General features: G+C 41.9%; 2 protein-coding genes across 9 annotated transcripts in view; one reads left to right on the top strand and one right to left on the bottom strand.

Annotated features, from left to right (window-relative positions):
• BSX (brain specific homeobox) overlaps positions 1 to 20867 on the top strand; it is a 233360-nt gene that overhangs the window by 190178 nt on the left and 22315 nt on the right. The window contains exon 6 of one of the 3 annotated variants that reach the window (XM_084976413.1): positions 11399 to 14762. The exons of the other annotated variants lie outside the window; for them this stretch is intronic. The gene's annotated coding sequence lies outside the window, so the exon portion shown is untranslated. Of the gene's footprint in view, positions 1 to 11398; positions 14763 to 20867 lie in introns of those variants that run through there. 3 annotated transcript variants of the gene reach the window in all.
• The window catches only part of UBASH3B (ubiquitin associated and SH3 domain containing B), a 141684-nt gene continuing 132158 nt past the window's right edge, over positions 11342 to 20867 (bottom strand). For all 6 annotated transcript variants that reach the window (XM_005667439.4, XM_003129945.5, XM_084976382.1 and 3 more), the window contains exons 12-14: positions 19059 to 19165; positions 17331 to 17440; positions 11342 to 16083 (exon numbers count right to left, since the gene is read on the bottom strand). In XM_005667439.4, coding sequence (XP_005667496.1) covers positions 15946 to 16083; positions 17331 to 17440; positions 19059 to 19165 — 355 coding nt within the window. In that variant the 3' untranslated portion in view covers positions 11342 to 15945. The remainder of the gene's footprint in view (positions 16084 to 17330; positions 17441 to 19058; positions 19166 to 20867) is intronic.

Raw genomic sequence — 20867 nt, 5'->3', positions numbered from 1 at the left:
ACGTGGGTAGTCCTGGTAAGTCAACTTGTTGCAAGGCTTTTGGGGGAGGAGGAGGAGTGGGAGACATATTAAAGTGTTCCTGTGTAGTGATGTCGTCATATTTTCACTTTTCTAGTTTACTAAACAATTAAAATTACATAATTTTTTTTCTGAGCTCTTGTGAATATTTTTTAACTCTGGCAGCAATTTCTAATGGTGACCAGGGGGCAGAAATCACTAACTCACATATTTACTCATTTAAAGAAGCTGTATTTCCATCTGCCCATCCGTTATTCATCCACCATCCACCTCTATCTATCTATCTATCTAGCCATCTTGTATGCACTGCTCTGAGATATAATCAGATAAGAAAGATAAAGCCTTGTTTTTAAGGGGAATATGATCTAGTAGGGTGAAATATGCAAATGAACATTTTTTGTATTTAATTCTCATTAACTGCACAAATTGAGATAGACTTGTTTTCATTTCCAGGGACACACAGCAAAATATGAATAGATCTATTTTCTAAAGAAAATAGAGGTTAGCCTGCAATGTTTGGAAATATTTTCTGATTCTAATTGAAATTAGTGTTAATATTCTGTAAATGTGTCGACATTTTGGCTAGGGGAAATTGTATCCATCAAAAATGTCTTTCAAATATTTTACCCATTCTAACACGTAGAAAGAGAATGAAAAGAGGAGAGAAAATTGAGTTTCCTTGTATAGTTTAGCAGGATATAATGTACCATTTCTCAAATCGTATGAGACTATAACTGCCTTGGACCCCCAGCTGAAAAATGCAGGTTGGTAGGGTCCACTCCAGACTGACTAAATGAGAATCTTACTGCAGTGAGGAGCTACTGGTATATTGCACAAGGTCTCCACGTATCAGAAGGTAACTGTGAGCAACACTGAGAGTGAGAGTGCCTGGAATTGAAAGTAAGAGATGTGGGACCCAGCATAGTCTTTGCCACCAGCCGGTGAGTTAGGGCCATAGAAGGTTCTCCATAAACACATGTTGAAAATACTGAAATTTGTGGAAGCGCAGGGAATCTATAGGTTGCATTGTACCATTTTTCAAAATAGAGAATTGAGTTTGGTTGAGGTGACACAGTGTGTTAGTGGCAGAACTGAGAATACAAACCAAGACTTTTCAATATTTGACCTGATTTCTTCCCCCCATAACAATCCTTTCAGGAGCTTCCAGTTTTTATACTGAAGGCTCCATGGCTGTCTTAGCATTTGATGTTCCCGCTAACACCTTGTCCTGTCTCTAGAGTAGCCATGTGGTTTATTCTCCTGTAGGAAAGTGCAAGGAAAGAGGACTTAAGGTGTCTTTGGGTCTCCCTTGGAAGGTGAATTGACCATGGCTAGTTAGTAGTTTCTCACATTTGTTTTCACCTAGAAGAGTGATATTCCTCCTAGAATTTTCTCACATTTTCAATTAGAAGAATGCTATTCCTTGTAGAATTTTCTTTTCTTTTTTAGAGTTTCTGCTGCTTATTTATTTTATTTTTTTCCTCTGTACAGCATGGGGACGAAGTTACACATACACATATACATAATTTTTCCTCCCATTGTTGTGTTGCGATATAAGTATCTAGACATAGTTCTCAATGCTACACAGCAGGATCTCATTGTAAATCCATTCCAAGAGCAATAGTTTGCATCCGTTAACCCCAAGCTCCCGATCCCTCCCACTCCCTCCCTCTCCCCTGGGCAGCCACAAGTCTATTCTCTAAGTCTATGATTTTCTTTTCTGTGGAAACATTCATTTGTGCTGTATGTTAGATTCCAGTTATAGGTGATATAATATGGTATTTGTTTTTCTCTTTCTGACTTATTTCACTCAGTATGAGAGTCTCTAGTTCCATCCATATTGCTGCAAATGGCATTATGTCATTCTTTTTTATGGCTGAGTAGTATTCCATTGTGTATATATACCACATCTTCCTAATCCAATCGTCCGTGATGGACATTTGGGTTGTTTCCATGTCCTTATAGAATTTTATAATGCTTCCTTTCTAAGCACAGGATGAAAAGGCTTTACTTTTTCTCTTTCCTCTGGATACAGTAGTATCAGATGTGCCACCATAAAGCCAGAAACATGTCTAGACTTAGTTATTGGTTGATTTTCAAGATCTTGAGCTTGTCGCCTAACTCAAATGTATGAGGAGGTAAAAAGAAAAATAACTTTTTTAAGAAACAAAACTAAAAGTGCCATCATGGGAATTCTCATTTTAAACAAGTGGGGAAAAAAATCTTGGACCTGGTCTGAACTAAATTCAGGGCCAGGAGAAGGGTCACTTTGCTTCTTTCTTTTCTAATCATGGTTTCTATAGTTTTCTATTTGGTTAAATGTGGAGAAGCAGGTAGAAGTACCAGAACTCAGGTGACCAGGGAATAAAATGTTCTGAGGTTGAAACCTAAATTTACAGTGTAGTTTGTCCCAATTCTATTGATTTAATGTGGTTTTAGTCCAATATCTGAAAATCAAATGGCCTCTTGTTTGAGAATGGATTCACGTGAAATTTGCCAGGTGTTCATTTCACTGTAGACAGGTAGACTTTCTCATTCTCTTCTAAAACCCAAATCCTGTATGTGTTTGATTTTCCTCGATAGCTTTTAGTGGTTGCCTTTTGCCCAAAACTGATGGTGCAAACTCACCAGCTGATCATTCAAGGGCATTCACACGCTGGCCCTAATCTACACTTCAACCCCCTTTCCCACCATTCCCCCCAATATACTCATAGACAGTTCTTGTCATATTTCAAGCACACAGCACATTTTTATAGTCCTTGTTCACACTACCTTCTCCGCCTGAAATGGCCTTCTCTCTCTGGGGAGATTCTATTTGTCTCCTGAGGCCCAGATCCATTCAGCACTTTTCAGAGAGGAATAGTAACTAGTGATTTGGACTCTGGAACCAGTCTTTCCCAAATCTAAGCCTCAGTTTTCTCACCTGTGAAATGGGTAGAATGTCAGCACCTACTCAGATGGCTGATGTGAGAATTGAAGGATGTGTAGTCAATACTCTTTGAGTTAACTCTTACTATCCTCTAGCTTCCCTGAAAAGAAAAAAATCCGTTCTCCACTTTTCTTTGCCCCCTTGATAGTTTCTTTTTCTGATTTCTATTATATTTAGTTGAGTATCCATGTGTCTTCCTTGCTAGCCTTCCTTGCTTATCTTTTTTTGTTGGTGCCCTGAAAGAAGAGTTTGTTTCTTTTCTTTTACTTGAGTGTTCCTGAAGGCTGGCACTGACTCCTCATGGGATAGCTTATTGATTTTTTATTCCTTTTTTTTAGGGCCACACCTGCAGCATATGGAAATTCCCAGGCTAGGTGTCTAGTTGGAGCTGCAGCTGCTGGCCCACGCCGCAGTCACAGCAATGTTGGATCCAAGCTGCATCTGTGACCTATATACCACAGCTCATGGCAATGCTGATCCTTAACCCACTGAGTGAGGCCAGGGATAGAACCCACATCCTCATGGATACTAGTCAGGTTCATTGCTACTGAGCCACAAAGGGAACTCCTATTTTTTTTTTAATTGAGGTATAGTTGATTTACAATGTTGTGTTAGTTTCTGGTGTACAGCAAAGTAATTTAGTTATATACACACACACATATTCCTTTTCAGATTCTTTACCTATAAGGGTTTTTACAAGATATTGACTATAGTTCCCTGCTATAGAGTAAGACCTTACTTCTTATCTATTTTATATGTAGTAATGTATGTCTGTTAATCTCAACCTTCTAATTTCTCTCTCCCCACCTTTCCCCTTTGGTAACTGACCATAACTTTGTTTTCTATGTCTGTGAGTCTATTGCTGGTTTACGAATAAGTTCATTTGTATCATTTTTTAGATTCCACAGGTAAGTGATGTCCTGTGATGTTTATCTTTCTCTCCCTGACTTCACTTAGTATGATAATTTCTAGGTTCATTCATGTTGCTGCAAGTGGCATTATTTCATTCTTTTTTATGGCTAAGAAATGTGTATACACACACACACACACACACAAACATACTCACACACCCCATATTTTCTTTATCCATTCATCTGTCAATGGACATTTAGGTTGCTTCTATGTTTTGGCCATTGTAAACAGTGCTGCTATGAACATTGGGGTGCATGTATCTTTTTGAATTATACTTTTCGTCTTTCCCAGATATATGCCCAGGAGTGGGATTGCAAGATTATATGTAACTATATTTTTACTTTTTAAGGAAATTCCATGCTGTTCTTCATAATGGCTACATCAATTTTCATTCCCACCAACAGTGTAGAAGTGTTCCCTTTTCTCCACACCCTCTCCAGTATTTATTGTCTGTAGATTTTTTGATGATGTCATTCTGACTGGTGTGAGGGTGAGATGAAATCTCATAGTTTTGATTTGCATTTTTCTAACAGTTAGCAATGTTGAGCATCTTTTCATGTGCCTGTTAGCCATCTGTATGTCTTCTTTGAAGAAAGGTCTATTTAGGTCTTCTGGTTTTTTGACCTTTTTTTCATACGGCTTATGGAAGTTCCCAGGCTAGGGGTCGAATGAGAGCTGCAGCTGCCAGCCTGCACCACAGCCACAGCAACACCAGACCCTTGAAGGAGGCCAGGGATCGAACCTGGATACTAGTTAGATTTGTTTCTGCTGAGCCACGACGGGAACTCTGGGTTGTTTGTTTTTTTTTTGGTACTGTGTTATATGGGTTGTTTGTATAGTTTGGAAAACAATCCCTTGTTTGTCACATCATTTGCAAATATTTTTCCCAGTCTATAGATTGTCTTCTCATTTTGTTTATGCTTTCCTTTGCTGTGAAAAATCTTTTAATTTTAATTAGATCGCATTTGTTTATTGTTTCCTTTTATTTCTATTACTTTAGAAGATGGATCAAAAAAATATTGCTACAATTTATTTTTCCCTATGTTTTCCTCTAGGAGTTTTATATTATCTGCTCTTACATTTAGGTCTTTAATCCATTTTGAGTTTATTTTTGTATGTAATGTCAGAGAATATTCTAATTTCATTCTTTTACATGCAATTGCCCAGTTTTCCCAGCATCATTTATTGACTGTCTTTTCTCCTTTGTATATTCTTGCCTTCTTTTTTGTACTTAATTGACAATAAGTGTTTGGCTTTATTTCTGGGCTTTCTATCCTGTTTCATAGATCCATGTGTCTGTTTTTGTGACAGTACCATACTATTTTGATTACTGTAGCTTTGTAGTTTAGTCTGAAGACCATAGTTATTTTAAAATAGCTTTATTGATATAATTGGCATAATGAACTGTACATATTTAAAATATACAATTTGATAAATTTTGATATTTACATATACCCATGAAAGCATCACAATCAAAATATTGAAAATATCCATCATCCCCCAAATTTTCTCCTGCCTGTTGTAACCCTCTCTCCCATCCCTCTCCATCTCCCCTCTTCAAGCAACCACTGATCTGCTTACTGTCATTGTTCTTATGTGGCATGATTATTTTGAGTTTCTTGTGTCATGAGTTCATTCCTTTCTATGCTTGGGTGGTAGTTCATGATATGAATTTACCAGTTTATTTGCCCATTCACTTTAGAGGGACTTCTGGGTTGTTTGCTATAGGATAGTGTTAAATAATTGTTTATTAAATTGCATCAGTTGTAGTGAAACTTTAAATATATGGGGAACTTTCTATGTTCCCACATCAGCTTCTTGTGGTAATCCATTTCAGAGAAAAATTAGTAAGAGTGGTTAAAGTAAATGCTTGTCCTGGGAGTTCCCGTCGTGGCGCAGTGATCCACTAATCCGACTAGGAACCATGAAGTTGCTTGTTCGATCCCTGGCCTCGCTCAGTGGATTATGGATCTGGCGTTGCTGTGAGCTGTGGTGTAGGTCGCAGACGTGGCTTGGATCCCGCGTTGCTGTGGCTATGGTGTAGGCCAGTGGCTACAGCCCCAATTAGACCCCTAGCCTGGGAACCTCCATATGCCGTGGGAGCGGCCCTAGAAAAGGCAAAAAAAAAAAAAAAAAAAAAGTAAATGCTTTTCCTTAATTGACACCTGTGGTGTACACTCAGGTATTCTACCCAGATTCTCCCTCCATCTCTGGGAGGCTGGTTAGTTGGGTCCTTCTCTGAGAATTACCCTCAGTGGGGAGAAGCATTTTACCCAAGTCACACCTCCTCCATGGGACCCCCAAGAGGAGTTGAAAGGCCCTGTACCCTTGCCCCCAGGTAGAGTAACTGTGAAGGGAAATGGCCCAGCTCCAGAGTTCCCCTTGGGGTCAGAATTAGCTGAGGCCTTTGTTATGACAGCATCCCCATTCAGCTTCTCTTTCTGTCCCATCACAAGTGTTTTCCTGAGAGCATGGCTATCAGTTCCTACACACAAATCTCTGTCTCTGCATCCTTTTCCCAGGGAAACTGACCCACAACAGCACCTGAAACAGGTTGTCAAATGAGTGAGTGAATGAACAATAATGAACTCTCCATCTGAGATGGAAACAGGGCCCTTTTTTTCGGAGCCTAAAAGGCTGCTTGTCTTATAATTTTTTTCAGAGCATTCAAGATCTTGCTTTAAATTACCCTCTGGGAGATAATGAGTGTATCTTATTCCCCCACAGATGTGCTGTCAACTGTTTGCAAGCCTTGAGAAATGTCACAATAGTCCACTGGACCCAGATGACAAATGGTCCGTGGGGGAAATGCTGCAAGGCAGCTTTGGGTGACATGCCCTTGTGGTTTGCATGGTCCTTCCTACTCTCATCGCCTTCACTTCAGCCTGCAGCCCACAGAGGAGCTCAGCAGGGGAAGGCAGCAGATTGTGGCTGCTTAGCGAATGGAGGGGAAAGATGAGGTTGGAGAGTAGTGGTCAGGGAGTGACCTTCTACATATTTTCTAATGGAAAAGTGTCTACTGACCCCCTTGTATGTGAAAGGTCTCACTGCTGATAGCCAATTTGTCACTTTGCTCCCCATTTCATGAAGTCCCCATGGTATGTTTTCGTACTCACAGGAGTAGCATTTGTTGGGGTGGTGGTGATGGGACAGGTTTTAGAGAAATAAACATCACGCCCCTGGTCATCCTAGATTGTCGAGGGGAAAAAATTCTGAAAAGGAGATCTAGTAAGTAGGCGAAGGATGGACTGTTTTAAGGGTCAGAAAAATAGGGGATTTCCCCATGTGTAGAAGCCCCTGGGGTTTTTGCTGCAAGGACAAGAGGTGCCTAAACATTCTTCTTAACCTTTCACAGCTCCTGTGAAACCTCTGTGGCCTTTCCCAAAGCCAGCACAAGAGGTGGCCCAGCCTGCATTTCCCAGCAGATGCAGGCCAGCCGGTTCACACCATGTTGGGATTCTCTGAGCACTGCTATAGACCTACACAGAGGGGTTGGGGAGTTTCCAAACCAGAGCAGCAGCCTCTGGTTACTAGGCACTGAGTGAGATAAAGGCTGCCTATGGGCAGCAAAACTCAGTGGGATGAGTAAGGGGTGGGAGGCGGACAGACCCAGGCTTGTCACTTGGGCCCCGAGCAGACTCCTTGTCTCCTGGCAGCCACGTCTTCATCTGTCAAATGGGGAGGGTCATTACAGCATAAGGGGAGGTACGAATCCAGCACACTCTCCAATGTGCCCAGCATGGTGGCATGTGCTCCATACATCCTTAGATTTCAGGTGGCTGGGGCAGCATTTTGTCCCCATAGGAACCGCAATAGGTTAGATGTGCTGGAAAAGGAAAGGGCCCCCTAAGCTTTTGTTCTTCAGGCTTCTTGCTGAAACTTCCTATAATCAAACAGGTCATTCTGAAAACAGAGCCCATGTAAGAGGTGATTTCAGAAGGAAATGGACCTCAGGGCAGCAATTGCAGCGTCAAGTCTTGGCTCACAATTCTCCCAGGATGACTGACACACCCCCTCCGGGGGGTGGGAGGGGCCTTCATGTACAAACAAGGAACCCAGGTCTCCCCTTGTGCCTCAGTGTTCTGTTCTGTTCTGGAAGGTCTTAAAAACTTCTATAAAAAAAATATTTCAAACTATTAGTCCAGGCTCTGGAGCCAGGCTGACATGGCTGGAATTCAGCTCCAAGAAATCCAGCCAGGTGACCTTGGGCAGGTTGTTGCATCTAAGACTCAGTTTCCTCTTTTGTCAGCTGGGAATAATAATTGTTGAGAAGATGCGAGAAATTTACACAGGTAAAGTACTTAGAGGAGTGCCTGGTAGGGATAAGTCCTCACTAAATGCTGGCTGTCGCTTTGCCAGCTACTGGACACCACTGATCCATTCATTTGTTAGGCTGTGGGAATGGTTTCTAGCCTGGACTCTGCCACAAAAATCCAAACAAAATCCAAATATTTCACCATGGCCGACAATAGAGATGGGCAAACTTTTTCTATAAAGCACTAAGTAGTGAATATTTTGGGCTTTGCAGGTCTTCTGCGCTCTTGTTCTCACCCCTGCCTTTGTATCGGAGGCACAGCTGGAGGCAAGATGGTCATGGCGAGCCTGGCTGTGTGCCAATGAAGCTTTATTAGAGACTCTGGATTTCCTATAATTACTGAGCTGTGTCCTGAAATAATAGTCTTCTTTTGATGTTTTTCAGGCATTTAAAATTATAAAAACATTCTTAGCTGGTGGGCCAGACCAACACAGGCTGTGGGCCAGATTCTGCCAGTGGGTGATATCTTGCTGAGACCTGGTGTTCAGGACCCCGTGTTTAGGGGTCTGCCTTTCTCTCCAGCCTCGTTTCCCCCACTTTCTGCCATGCTCATGAGGGTTTAGCCCCCCACTCCTTCTGTTCCAACCCTTAGCTCCTTCCCACTTGGGGGGCTTTTGCACGCATTCTGTCTCCCCAGCACCCCACTCACTTAGCTCCTCACCATGACCTGCTTCCACTCAGCCTCAACTGCTGGTTTAACTGCTATGGCTCAAGAGCACCGAAGCTGACCAGCCCGTCTAAAATTGCACCCCTTGTGGAGTTCCTGATGTGGCTCAGCAGCTTAAGGATCCAGCATTGTCTCTGTGAAGATGTGGGTTCGATCCCTGGCCTCACTCAGTGGGTTACTGGTCTGGCGTTGCTATGGCTGTGGCATAGGCTGGTCACTGCAACTCTGATTCGACCCCTGGGCCAGGAACTTCTATATGCCACAGGTGCAGCCTTAAAAAATAAATAAAAAATACAGTTGTATCCCTTGCCCCACACCCCTTCCAAATGTACCCTCTATCCTATAATCCAGGTTTTTTTTTCCTAAACAACTTTGATCAACCTCTGTAATTATCTTGTTTACTTATGTAATCATTCAATCTCCCAATTCCACCAAAGCGGGACCTTGCTTTTTGATTTGTCCCTGTAGCTCCAGCCTGCCACCTGCTAGGAATGTAGCATTTCAGTTAGTGTTGTAGTGTGAAGGATAAACCCATGGCCTCAGTATCTTAATATCTTACATTCTCGAACAATGAGTTAATAACATCTGAGCTCCTTTGAAAAGTTGTTATGAGGATCAAATGAGAATGTGTTTTGGTTGTTCCATTTTGTTTTGTTTTGGTCTTTTTTTGCCTCCCCAGGGCATATGGAATTCCTGGGCCAGGGATCAGATCTGAGCTGCAGTTGCAATGCCAGATCCTTTAACCCACTGTGCCAGGCTGGGGATGGAACCTGCATCCCAGCGCTCAGAAACAAGGTTGGATCCCATTTTGCCATAGTGGGAATTCCTGGGAATGTGTTTTTAAAGCTGTAAACAGTTATATGAAGGACGGTGATAAAAGCATTAAGGCAGTAGACAAATCACAGAATTCAACCAACACATGCACTCTTACCCTTTTCTTCTTCCTACAACTTATGCGAAAAATAGTAAAGCAATGCCAGTATGCATAAATTCCTTCTTTATTCCCTGCTCCTGGTAGTCCCCACAGACAAGGGGAATGGCTAAATGTGTGGTTTTATCTGGGCCTTAGCAAGAGCAATTATTTTTAGCACCTAGTATCTTTTTATTATTAGCCTGTGATATTAGGCATCTTATATTATCCCACTTGATACTCACAAGCATGCTACAGAAAATCATTCTGTGCCCACTGTTACAGATGACGTGAGACTAAGGAAACTAGCAAGCAGCTGAGCCAGGATCATAACTCGGCTTTATCTGACTCTGGAATTAGGCTTCTCTGATATAATGCCAAGCTCCTCTCCCGAGATACCTAGGCTTTCTGGATTATCCTAGCGATGCAATGACAACCAACAAGCTACATAAACCTTGGCATCCTTTCGTGGCCAGGAGCAAGCCATCTGGGTTTTACATGTTTATTTTGGGCAAAATGACGTATTTTGTTTCTTCCTAAGGAAGGCTGTTTTTTGCTCCTCAAGCAACTTTCCAAAAAAAAAAAAAAAAAAAAAAAGGGAGACCTTTTTTGCTTACTGAAGCTTAAACAAATCCAAAGCACAAAGCACAATGATCCACTTTTTTTTGGATGTGCAGGCAGCCTTTGCATATATCACAAAAGGCAAAATGAGTTTGAGAATCTGTCAAGCAAAGAACAGCCAAGAACCAGCCACCAGGCTAACCATAGCTTGGTCATTTGTCATATATGAGCATTAGCTGTTAGGTTTCCTCAGAAAGTAAACCCTGCCAGGGTGGGGGCCAATTGTACCGATGAAAACCTGTGTTCATGTTCTGGGCATACATTGGCATACACGGCTTATTTTAAAACCTATTAGCTTAACATATCATTACTTCAAAAATGGGGTCTAGGAGTTGCCACTGTGGCTCAGTGGGTTAAGAACCTGACTTGTGCCCATGAGGATGTGGGTTTGATCCCTGGCCTCTCTCAGTAGGTTAGGGATCCAGTATTACTATGAGCTGTCATGTAGGCTGTAGATGTGACTCGGATCTGGTGTTGCTGTGACTGTGGTGTAGGCTGGCAGGTACAGCTCCAATTTGACCCCCTAGCCTGGGAACTTCCATATCCCACAGGGGTGGCCCTAAAAAGAAACAAGCGGGGGGGGGGCATGTATGATTTTTGGTAGTGTGGAACCCAGTTTGAGCTGGAATTGCCCCCTCACCCAAATTCTTCATGCATCCTTCCTATCTGGTCAGAGGGTGGTGGTAAGGGAGAAAGGCTGGCACGTGGGGCAGAGGAAGCATTTTGGAGCTTGCTCTTTCACTCGTGGGTGGGTTTTCACCTCTCTAGCCTGGACGGCTCAGAGAGCTGCCCCACCAGAAGGGACCAGAGACCTACGGTGCTGCTGAAGCATCTTCTCATTTCCATCAGTGGCAAGTGCTCCTCTGGCCCCCTGAGGGAAGAACCCCACTCTTCCTGGACATTCACAAAATAATGATGACCACAGTAACGTGCAACGACAGGACAGGGGTAAAGACCACTCAGAGTGTAATATGAAATCGCTCTGCATCCACTGAGAACACAGTTTCTCTTTATTAAACCATCTAGGAACCACTTAAAGGGAGATGCTCATGGAATGGAATGAACTAATTACAATGGTGCCGTCGCAGTATCAAGAGGAAGAGCACGCAGCCCGGAAAGCACAGATGCCACAGGTAGTTTACAAGGAATTTGGCAATACAGTTAGGTGTGGTTTCCTATGTTATAATTACAAGCCCCTTTCACCAAATAAATACACCCGAATCACACAGAAAACTAATGATACAACAGCCTTATAAATGAGAAAGGAACTAATATATTTCCCCAAACAGCAGGTTTAGAATGGTGTAAGGGTAACCAAAATGCTTCAGGATGGTGTTCCTCTCCTGAGCGGCAGTCAAAGGAAGAACCAGTACATATGTCCCATTGTACGTATATATGTATCCTGTACAGAGTCCAAGAAATTGAGCAGCTACAAAAATTCCAATTTCTGTGTGAGTAATGGCAGCTACAGGGTACGGTGTAAAACATTTGTAAGAACCGATGTATATTAAGTTTGATTATTCATCATTTTAAGCCTACACACACAATGTAATATTGTATGTTTTTAAAAAATCAGGTTACATCCTCTGCATGTAGAGGCCATTTTTCCCCTTCCCTTGAATTTTCATTAGAGCTAGTCACCACCCTAGGAAAATTCAGTATGTTAAAGGGTTGAAAAGAAGCCCATCCAATTGTAATCCCTTGTTTAAACACAAAAAGCCTCTGCCATCACCTAACAAACTATCCCCCCATCACCTTTGTAAAATGAACACTGACCCAAATAGATAGCCAATCACTCTTTTCCCCACGCTCCTCCGCCTGTCTCCTCGTCTCCTCCCTCCCGGCAAGGCAGCCCCACTGGTGGCTCCGAGTTCACACACGTGGGCAGGACCACAATTTAAATGCAAATAACCCTGCGCCTCATTATCTGAGAAGTTGGTGCAGACACAGTACAGTTTGTGACCGTGCCTGTGAAAATTAAAGGAGGTTCATCTGTATTCTAACACACGCATGACTTAGAGTAAATTCAAAAGAGCAATTCATCACGGCTTCTAAATTAAACACTGGCGTTGCAGCGTGCCTAGGTTACAAGGAAAGCCTCCCTTTTTACCACGCAGGGACGTCTTTCTACAAAGGCCAGGAGATAGGAACTTCTCTGACAGTAGTTCTTCAGTTAGTTCCCAGTGACACTAGCTCATTGAACTAAGAGACTTCGTGTACGACGAACGCAGCTAGTTGAGTGGAAAAGATACATTTATGGTAATGCTAAGCAACAAGTGGATGACAATCTGTATACATTCCAAATACCGCTGATAGGAAAAGGACTACGTTGGCCTAAAATGCAAGAAAATCATCAACAACAATTTACCAGACTGACATCGCTCCGGAGGATATTTTTTTTTCTTTTTTTCTTTTTTGCAAAATCGTCTTTCAAATATAAGGTTACTTTAAAATAATTCTTTGGTTAAAGTATAATTAAAATAAAAACTAGAAACTCCTCTAAGCCTTTCAATACAGGGTGAAAAATACCCCCTCCCCTCTTTCAGGCCATCAGATGGCCATTTAATCAGCCATTCAGATTCTATGAATCTAAATGTAATGGAAAACACTGTATTCTGAACTCCTTGCTGGGGTGAAGCAATAAGCTCCTAGCTACCAAGGCAGTGATGGAGAAGAGAGCCTGGGAAAATGAATCCCCCAGCCTGTGCATTAAGATAGGCCAATTATTCTAGTCTGGAGAGGAATAGATGCGGCATTTTGAAATCACTGAAACCAAAGTCTATCTGTGAATAATGCTGGGCCATTAGTGGGTTGATGTGGTGCACTTGTATAAGCAGCAGACGGTTTCAGATTTTTAATCCCAGATTAAATCCTTTAGTTAATTTCATCTCCGTTTATTTCAGATAACTGGCTACACTTAAAAAAAAAAAAAATCCTCTCTACCAGAAACCATTTGGTTCTTCCTTGACATTTTCTTCCTTGCTTCCTCCTCCTCTCCCACCTTCCTTCTAGCCCCTCAAAACACCTGTGAACACACATCAGCCTCAGATCAAAAAGAACCAGCCTAAACTTCACGAGTTGTAATAGCCACTTCGAATCTTTAGATGGATAGAAAATCATGTAATACAGCTGTCTGCTCCTTTTATTACACATAGATTCAACATGATTTCCAAAGAATTTCTCAGTTGGAGTCCACGTTTGGTTCGTCAAATAGGTAAATGTGAAAAGAGATTTAATGAGAATTCAAATCATTCAGGCTATTCTGATCAATCTGGATCATTAAAGCAGAGAAATAAACTGTCTTAGGGTTGTCCACCTAAATTACTTAGAAAATTACTTCTGATCTCTGCCTTCCTTTGCTCCTGTAAATGATAGCTTAAGGCTCTGTCTATATTGGACTTAGGACCATAGCCCAGCTAAACCAAGCGGCCAGGTCGTCAGACCTAAGACCAGTGAGAGGGAGGGAGAAGATGACCTATTCTGAAATGTGTTTTACACACATATAGACCCTGCCCAGCACACGCGGCTCCAGTTTTCAAGTGAATATGAGATGTTCAAGCATTATGCTGAGCACTGAAAGTCCAGGAAAATTTGTAGAGAATCTAATAAATATTATAGGTCTGATTACAGTGCATTCACCTCATTACAGATGACAGAATGCCTGGCAGCAACATTACATTGGCCGTGAGGTGACTTTCCTCTTAAAGTCTTTAATGTGAGCATTCCCCGCCCCCCTCCCCCCCCTCTATTGTAAGATGAAAACTTTTACATTAATCAGTAATGTCAGCACAGAGTTATTTCTAGACCCAGAAGCTGGATCGGTGTTTGTGCAATGCTGGAAGAAATCAAGATTTCTTAAAATGCAGAATTCATGATATGCTTCTCTAAGTGACTTCGCAACAACAGCAGCAGCAGTAACCCTCTTGCTGATTAACATACAAAGCCAGCATCCTCTCACTTCCTCTTCTTTTCAAGGATCATCAAATTCTAGTTTCTAATAGCCTAGATCTATTTTTATATACCATGCGTTTTATGCACTTGGGTTTTAAAGTTATTTAATGCTACAATATATATTGACTTGTTTCATATGAATGTTCCCTTTAAATGCTGGGCCCTCATTTTGCACATACAGTCTACAGTGAACGCTATCATACCAGACCGTCGTCTGCTGCCCACAGCAGTCAGCTAGGCCCACATGAACTAGACATTGATAACTGATGTTTTGGCTTGATTGTCATGTATTTTTCTTTTAAATAAACTCCCTCTAAATTCAGGAAGCAAGTGTGATGAGATATCCCAGGATGTGGGTCTCTCTACTTTGCTTAAGCAGCCCTACCTGTGTATTTTAAATTATCATAGAAAAACAAACGAATAAAAACAACAGCACAAGGAGCAGTGCAGTTGTGACTGTCATCATTTAAGTTAGTTCCCTGACTCCGTTTTATATCCCTGGCCGTGACTGATGCATTTGCGGACGTTCTGTTATGATTGACGTATACTGTGAGCGTACAATGACCTGACCCTTGGTGTGGTTTGTAAAGATGTCCATATTGCACAAGAATGAGCTTCTTGCTGACTCAAATGATGTATGTAGCACACATCTTTTGAAAATGTCAACATCCTTGACCAGTTCACATGGTCTAGACGCACGGGGCAAAGACAAGCAAGTCACGGAGATTTCGAAGTGCTGTGGCTCGTTAGGCTACAACACGGAGAACCCCAAGTCACTTGATAGTGTGCAAGTTCTTCGCTCCTATGATTGAACACGTCACACATTTATCTTCCTCCTGAGTATCCAAAAGTGCCTTGGAGCGCAAAAAAATGCTTTGCCTCCCCATTTCACAGATAGAAGCAAGGGGGTAGGACCATAGCAAAAAGCTGCAGTCAGCTGCTCTAGAGAAAATGTGATGTGGTGGGACCAGGGCGAAGGTTAGAGGCCTTGAGCAGACGTCTTGGGCCAGCAGCACTGGTGTGTGGGTCATACTGAGGGTAGAAATTGATGGGAAACCTAAGGACAAACTCGTGTGGGGACATGTTTCCTAATAACCTTAAAAGAACTCCTCAGCTTGGCTTTAACTGGAGCTCAGAATTTGAAAGAAAATCCCATCACTGAACCCGCAGCTTGGTGTCCCTCCTGCTGGATTCTTTCACATCCTTCTTCTTGCATCCTTCTTCCCACATCCCTCCTCCTGCATCCTTCCTCGGAGTGGGCTGGCAGCCCCCTTGGGGAGGACTCAGGCTCTTTAGCCAGCATAGCTGGAAGGGGGAGAACATGCTTTGCTGTCGCAGGTGCCTGGATGTAGGATGATAATTCTAGAAAGCCTTGTTTGCTAGGCAAGAGTCCAGAGAGGATGAATTTTATCCCTGAATCAAGTCTTTCTTTCCTCGACACAGACTCATCCTAAGAACGGTAAAGCTTGAAAGGAAATATGCTAAATTATTCTGAGCTGTCCACTTAGGATGTGGTGCAGACTTTCCCACTGTTACTAAACACACAAAAAGACACTTCTCCCAAAGTTGACACTTCTCCCAAATCCTTTCTCAAGCCTTTTCTTTTTGTTCACTCTTGCGGTTTATTCTTGCAGCAAGGTCTCTCTCCAGTTGAAGCCCCCAGTTGGTCCATGGGTAAGAGGAAGAATAGGTGGGTCTGTCAGCTGCCAAATTCCAGTTTCTCCTAATTCTTCACAGGAACAAAACCCCAAGTATGGGATCTGAAGTAAGATAGGAAAGAAAGGGAAAATCGGAAACAGAGGGTTAATGCTTTAACTTTTATTTAGACAAAGGGATAATCAAAGGAATGTATAGGGGCTTTGTAGGCAAGCATCCCTTCCAAAAAAATCAGTAAAGAAAATGAAATGGATAAAACTGATAATTTATAAGGAAGAGTATTTGCAATCCAAGAGAATTCTTCAGAAGGATTCATTAAATGGTGAGCTCTCCTAGTGCAATTAAGTAATTGTTTATAGATTATTTCTTAATAGCATGGGAGGAAAAAAAAAGACATCATCTATAAAGCTAGGGTACTAGGAATTAATTCCGAATTGAAAGTCATGCTAAAAACCCAGCTCAAACATTTCAGAAATCATACTTGGACAATGGGAAAGATTATTCAATTTTAAAAAATTGTTTCCTCTTGCTTTATTTATTTATTTATTGGGGCACGTGTACCTAACATTCAAAGCTGAAGCTGTGCCCTTCCTAACTTCAGTAGGCATGGCATTTCAAAACACATTTGAGTGGGTGTCCGGAGCTGCCTTTATAAATAAGACCAAAAAAAAAAAAAAAAAAATTTCTGCCCTCAAGCAGCTTACAGGCTAATGGGAAGGGCAGACACAGAAATTAGTTTTTCACAAATGAGAAAGGAATTGCAATTGAATCTGAACCAGGTTCTTTGGGGACAGATAAAGGAAGCATGGAATTCAGCCTGGAGGGAAGTGTGTGGGAGGATGGCTGACAGGAAAGCCTCTCCCACAGGCTGGAGCGGGGGCGATCCAGATGTGTCGGTCAGCGGCGGGCTTTCTGTCTCACTGCCTTGGGTTTGCCTTTCAGCCTGATCGTTTTGAATCACGGCTTCCTGTGGCCTACCAGCCAGGACCTCTCCTCCAGCTAAGCTCTCAGATGCTGCGTGCTGGCCCATGCACCCCTCTTTATCCAATCCATGGTCTCTCAGGGAAATCCAGACAGTCTGCTTATGACTCTCTTTCCTCCATTTGAGCTCCCAGAAGCTAAAACTAGCTCAAACACATCTTTTCTTTTCTTTTTTTCCCCATCTTACCCAAGGCCTGATGAAGTGCCTTAAAGAGAGTCCCACTCAATACATCTTGGTTAAGTGAACCAATAAATGTGTCTTCCCAGCTCAGAGTCAACACATGCTCCAAAGAACTTTGCTTCCAGCCAGCACGGAGCTGTTCTAAAACCGTAAGGCATTGCAGGCCCCTGAAGTGCAAGTAGGAATTACCTTTCGGACCATTTGTACAAAGTCCTTGGAGTTCTGAGGTGACAGGCCCTGAAGTTGGCAGGTACACGCCTCAAGGGAAGATGCATGGGCCACAATCAGGATATTATTTCCTGGAGGCAGAAAAGCAAGACTGGGGAGACTGCGTCTATGCAGACCCATGTAAACCTTCTAAGTACTCGAGCCCAGTGTTCCAGGGAGGGGCAAACATTCTCAAGATGAAGACTATTCGGCCAAGCAACATTTTGAAAATGCTTTGTATCATTAAGATAGCCTCATCTTATTTTAAAAAACAAAACACTTTTGGGAGTTCCCGTCATGGCTCAGTGGTTAACAAACCCAGCTAGTATCCATGAGGACTCAGGTTTGATCCCTGGTCTTGCTCAGTGGGTTAAGGATCTGGCGGTGCCGTGAGCTGTGGTGTAGGTCGCAGATGCCGCTCGGATCTGGCATGGCTGTGGCATAGGCCGGCAGCTGTGGCTCCGATTAGGCCCCTAGCCTGGGAACCTCCATAGGCCATGGGTGTGGCCCTAAAAAGACAAAAGACAACAACAACAGCAAAAACCACTTTTAATCTTAAGGCAATTAGATTCACAGGAGGTTGCAAATCACATTTTATACATTATGCATATTTTATATATACCATATAAATATATTACATAATATGTATATATATATGTGTATGTGTATATTAATATACATAGTATACACACACACACACACCAGGGAGGTCCCATGCACCCTTCATGCAGGCTCCTCCAATAGTAACATCTTGCCTAACTAAGGTGCACTATCAGAACTAGGCAATGAATGCTACAACCCACATAGCTTATTCAGATTTCACCAGGTTTACCCCAGTCAATCATATGTGTAGCTCTTTGTGACCACTACCTCAATAAAAATGCAAAACTGTTCAATGTTTACAAGGCTCTCTGCTATTTCTTCTAACAGTTTTTGACCTTGCTGCTGTGGAGCTGTGAGCTCTTGAGGCTTTCTGGTTAATGGAACACACGGAGTATCTTCATAGTGGGGGTGGGTGGTACCACTGCCATGGGGGTGATGATGGTGTAAGTGGCTTCTGCGTGACAACTGAGAGATGGGAAACAGCCATAAGGCTGTTGATCAGAGCTGCCCACTGTTAACATTCTGGTGCATGTCAATCCAGCCTTTGCTCTAGGAAGATAAGTATTTTAAGTGGGGGGGGGGAATGTGCATATTCTTTTATCATCTGCCTTTTTCACTAAAAAAATTATAGCCCCACATATCATTAAATATTTGATTTCAATGATTATAAAATTCAACAGCAGCTTTGAGTCTTAGAAAACACTGCTCTTGGCTGGTGATAGCAGTGACAGTGTACATATTTGCGTCGGTGTGTTTTTGTGTGGGGTGTCCATGCTTCTAGATCAAATTAGAGGCAAGACAGTGTTACGCTAGAGACCTTCTGGATATTGCAATAGAGAGCCTCCTTCACAGAGTACAAGATAAATTATTGTGCAAGATATATAATATGACTTCATATAGTAAACATCAACCATGGAATATCCACCATTTTGGATACTTGAGAAAATAGTACAAACTTAACATGAAAGGATAAGAGAGTCTGGAAATATTTTTCTTTTCCTATGAAGTGAGTTTGCCAAAGTACACTGAAACATCTCGAATAGCCTATTAACTGGTGGAGAGAGAAACGATCACCTATTTAAGGATGGTGTCCAAAATAATACCCACCTTTACTTTTACATTCGCTTATTATTTCTTTTGTTACTTGGAAACTCCTGCTGATATAGGTGTCATAGGATTCTGAAACCACTAATTTGCTGACTGGAATGTGAGGTCTGCAAGAGAAAAACGAACAAAGGCAATGAAAACATTTTGATCCCAAGACAAAGCAATTGATATTACTCTAAATTGTATCTCAAGACCTTTCTAAATTCCCATATTTCTGTTTATCCATTTCCCCCAGAAAGGACAGAGTATGTATAGAGAAGAGTATTTCAGCTGTATGTAGAAGTGGGGTTGAAATGTGCAGATATAGAAATAAAGGCCATGTGTGCCTGGTGCCAGAGTGACCAACTGAAAAATGAAACATTCAGTGCAGGCTTCTTTTCCGGATGAACTCATAAGCAGTCCATCAGTCCTACGTCGTATAAATAAGAAGCCAAGCAGAGGTTAGATGTCTTTATCTATTCAGATGGCCAGAGATCTCCCAAGCCTTTCTGTACTAGGCTTACATAGGATAAGCAGTAAAAATAGGTTTTACTTAATTTTCCCCCCAGTTTTATTGGAATGTAATTGATGTATAACATGGTATCAGTTTAAGGTATACAATTTATTGATTTGTACATTTAAACATTGGAAAATGATTCTCACCATAGCCTTAGCTAGCTCTGTGACCTCTATCATAATTACCATTTCTTTTTCATGGTGGGAACATTTAAGCTCTACTCTCTTAGCAGCTTTCAAGTGCAGTGTGGTTAACGATCATCACAATGCTGTATTTTAGATCCCCAGAACGCAGTCATCTTAGTTAACTGTAAGTTGGTAGTCTTTGACCAATCTCTCCCCATTTCCCCCTCCTCATGGTCCCTGGTCTGTTGGTGGGTGTCCACACTACTCTGCTGTCTTTCTCTGAGTTTGGCTTTTTAAGATTCCACATATAAGTGATGTGGTGCTATCTTTGGGAGATCCTATTTTCATTTCCTCTGGATAAACCCCAGAAGTGGGATTGCTGGATCACATGGTAGTTCTATTTTTAATTTTCTGAGGAACCTCCACTACCGTTTTCCATAGGGGCTGCACCAATTTACATTCCCACCGACAGGGTAGGAGGGTTCCCTTTGCTCCACATCCTGGCCAACACTTGATACCCCTTGTCTTCTTGGTGACAACCATTCTAACAGGTGTGGGGGGCCACCTCATTGTTGTTTTGATTTGCATTTCCCTGAGGATTAGTGATGGGCACCATCTTCTTTGGAAAAAAGAAAAATCCAGCCCCTCTTTTTAAATTGGATTTTTTTAAACTATTGAGTTGCATGAGTTCTTCATATATTTTAAATATTAGTCTCTTATAAGAGATATGATTTGCAAGTATTTTCTCCTATACTGTAGGTTGCCTTTTCATTTTGTTGATTATTTGCTTTGTAGGAGGTTTTTAGTTTGATGTAGTCCTACTTAGTAATTCTGCTTTTTATTACTTGTGCTTTAGTTGTCATATCTAAAAAAAAAATCCCTGCCAAGATCAATGTCAAGGAGCTTTTCCCCTTATGTCTTCTTCTAGGAGTTTTATGGTTTCTTTCTTTAAGTCGTTAACCCAATTTTTGAGAGTGGTGTAAGATAGGGGTTGAGTTTTGTTCTTCTGCATGTGGTTATCCAGTTTTCCCAACAGGATTTATTGAAGTCTACCTTTCCCCATTGCATATTCTTGGCTCCCTTGTCAAATATTACTTGACTGTATATTTGAGGGTTTATTTCTGGGCTCTCAATTCTGTTCCATTGGTCTGTGTGCCTGTTTTTGTTTTTTCTTTTTAGGGCTGCACC

The sequence above is a fragment of the Sus scrofa genome, chromosome 9, assembly GCF_054392235.1.
Source record: "Sus scrofa isolate SSC_HxYL_T2T_F1_AM1 chromosome 9, Sscrofa_HxYL_maternal_Yorkshire_Landrace_v2.0, whole genome shotgun sequence".
Classification (NCBI taxonomy): Eukaryota; Metazoa; Chordata; class Mammalia; order Artiodactyla; family Suidae; genus Sus; species Sus scrofa.
This window is presented reverse-complemented; position numbering and strand designations above follow the sequence as displayed.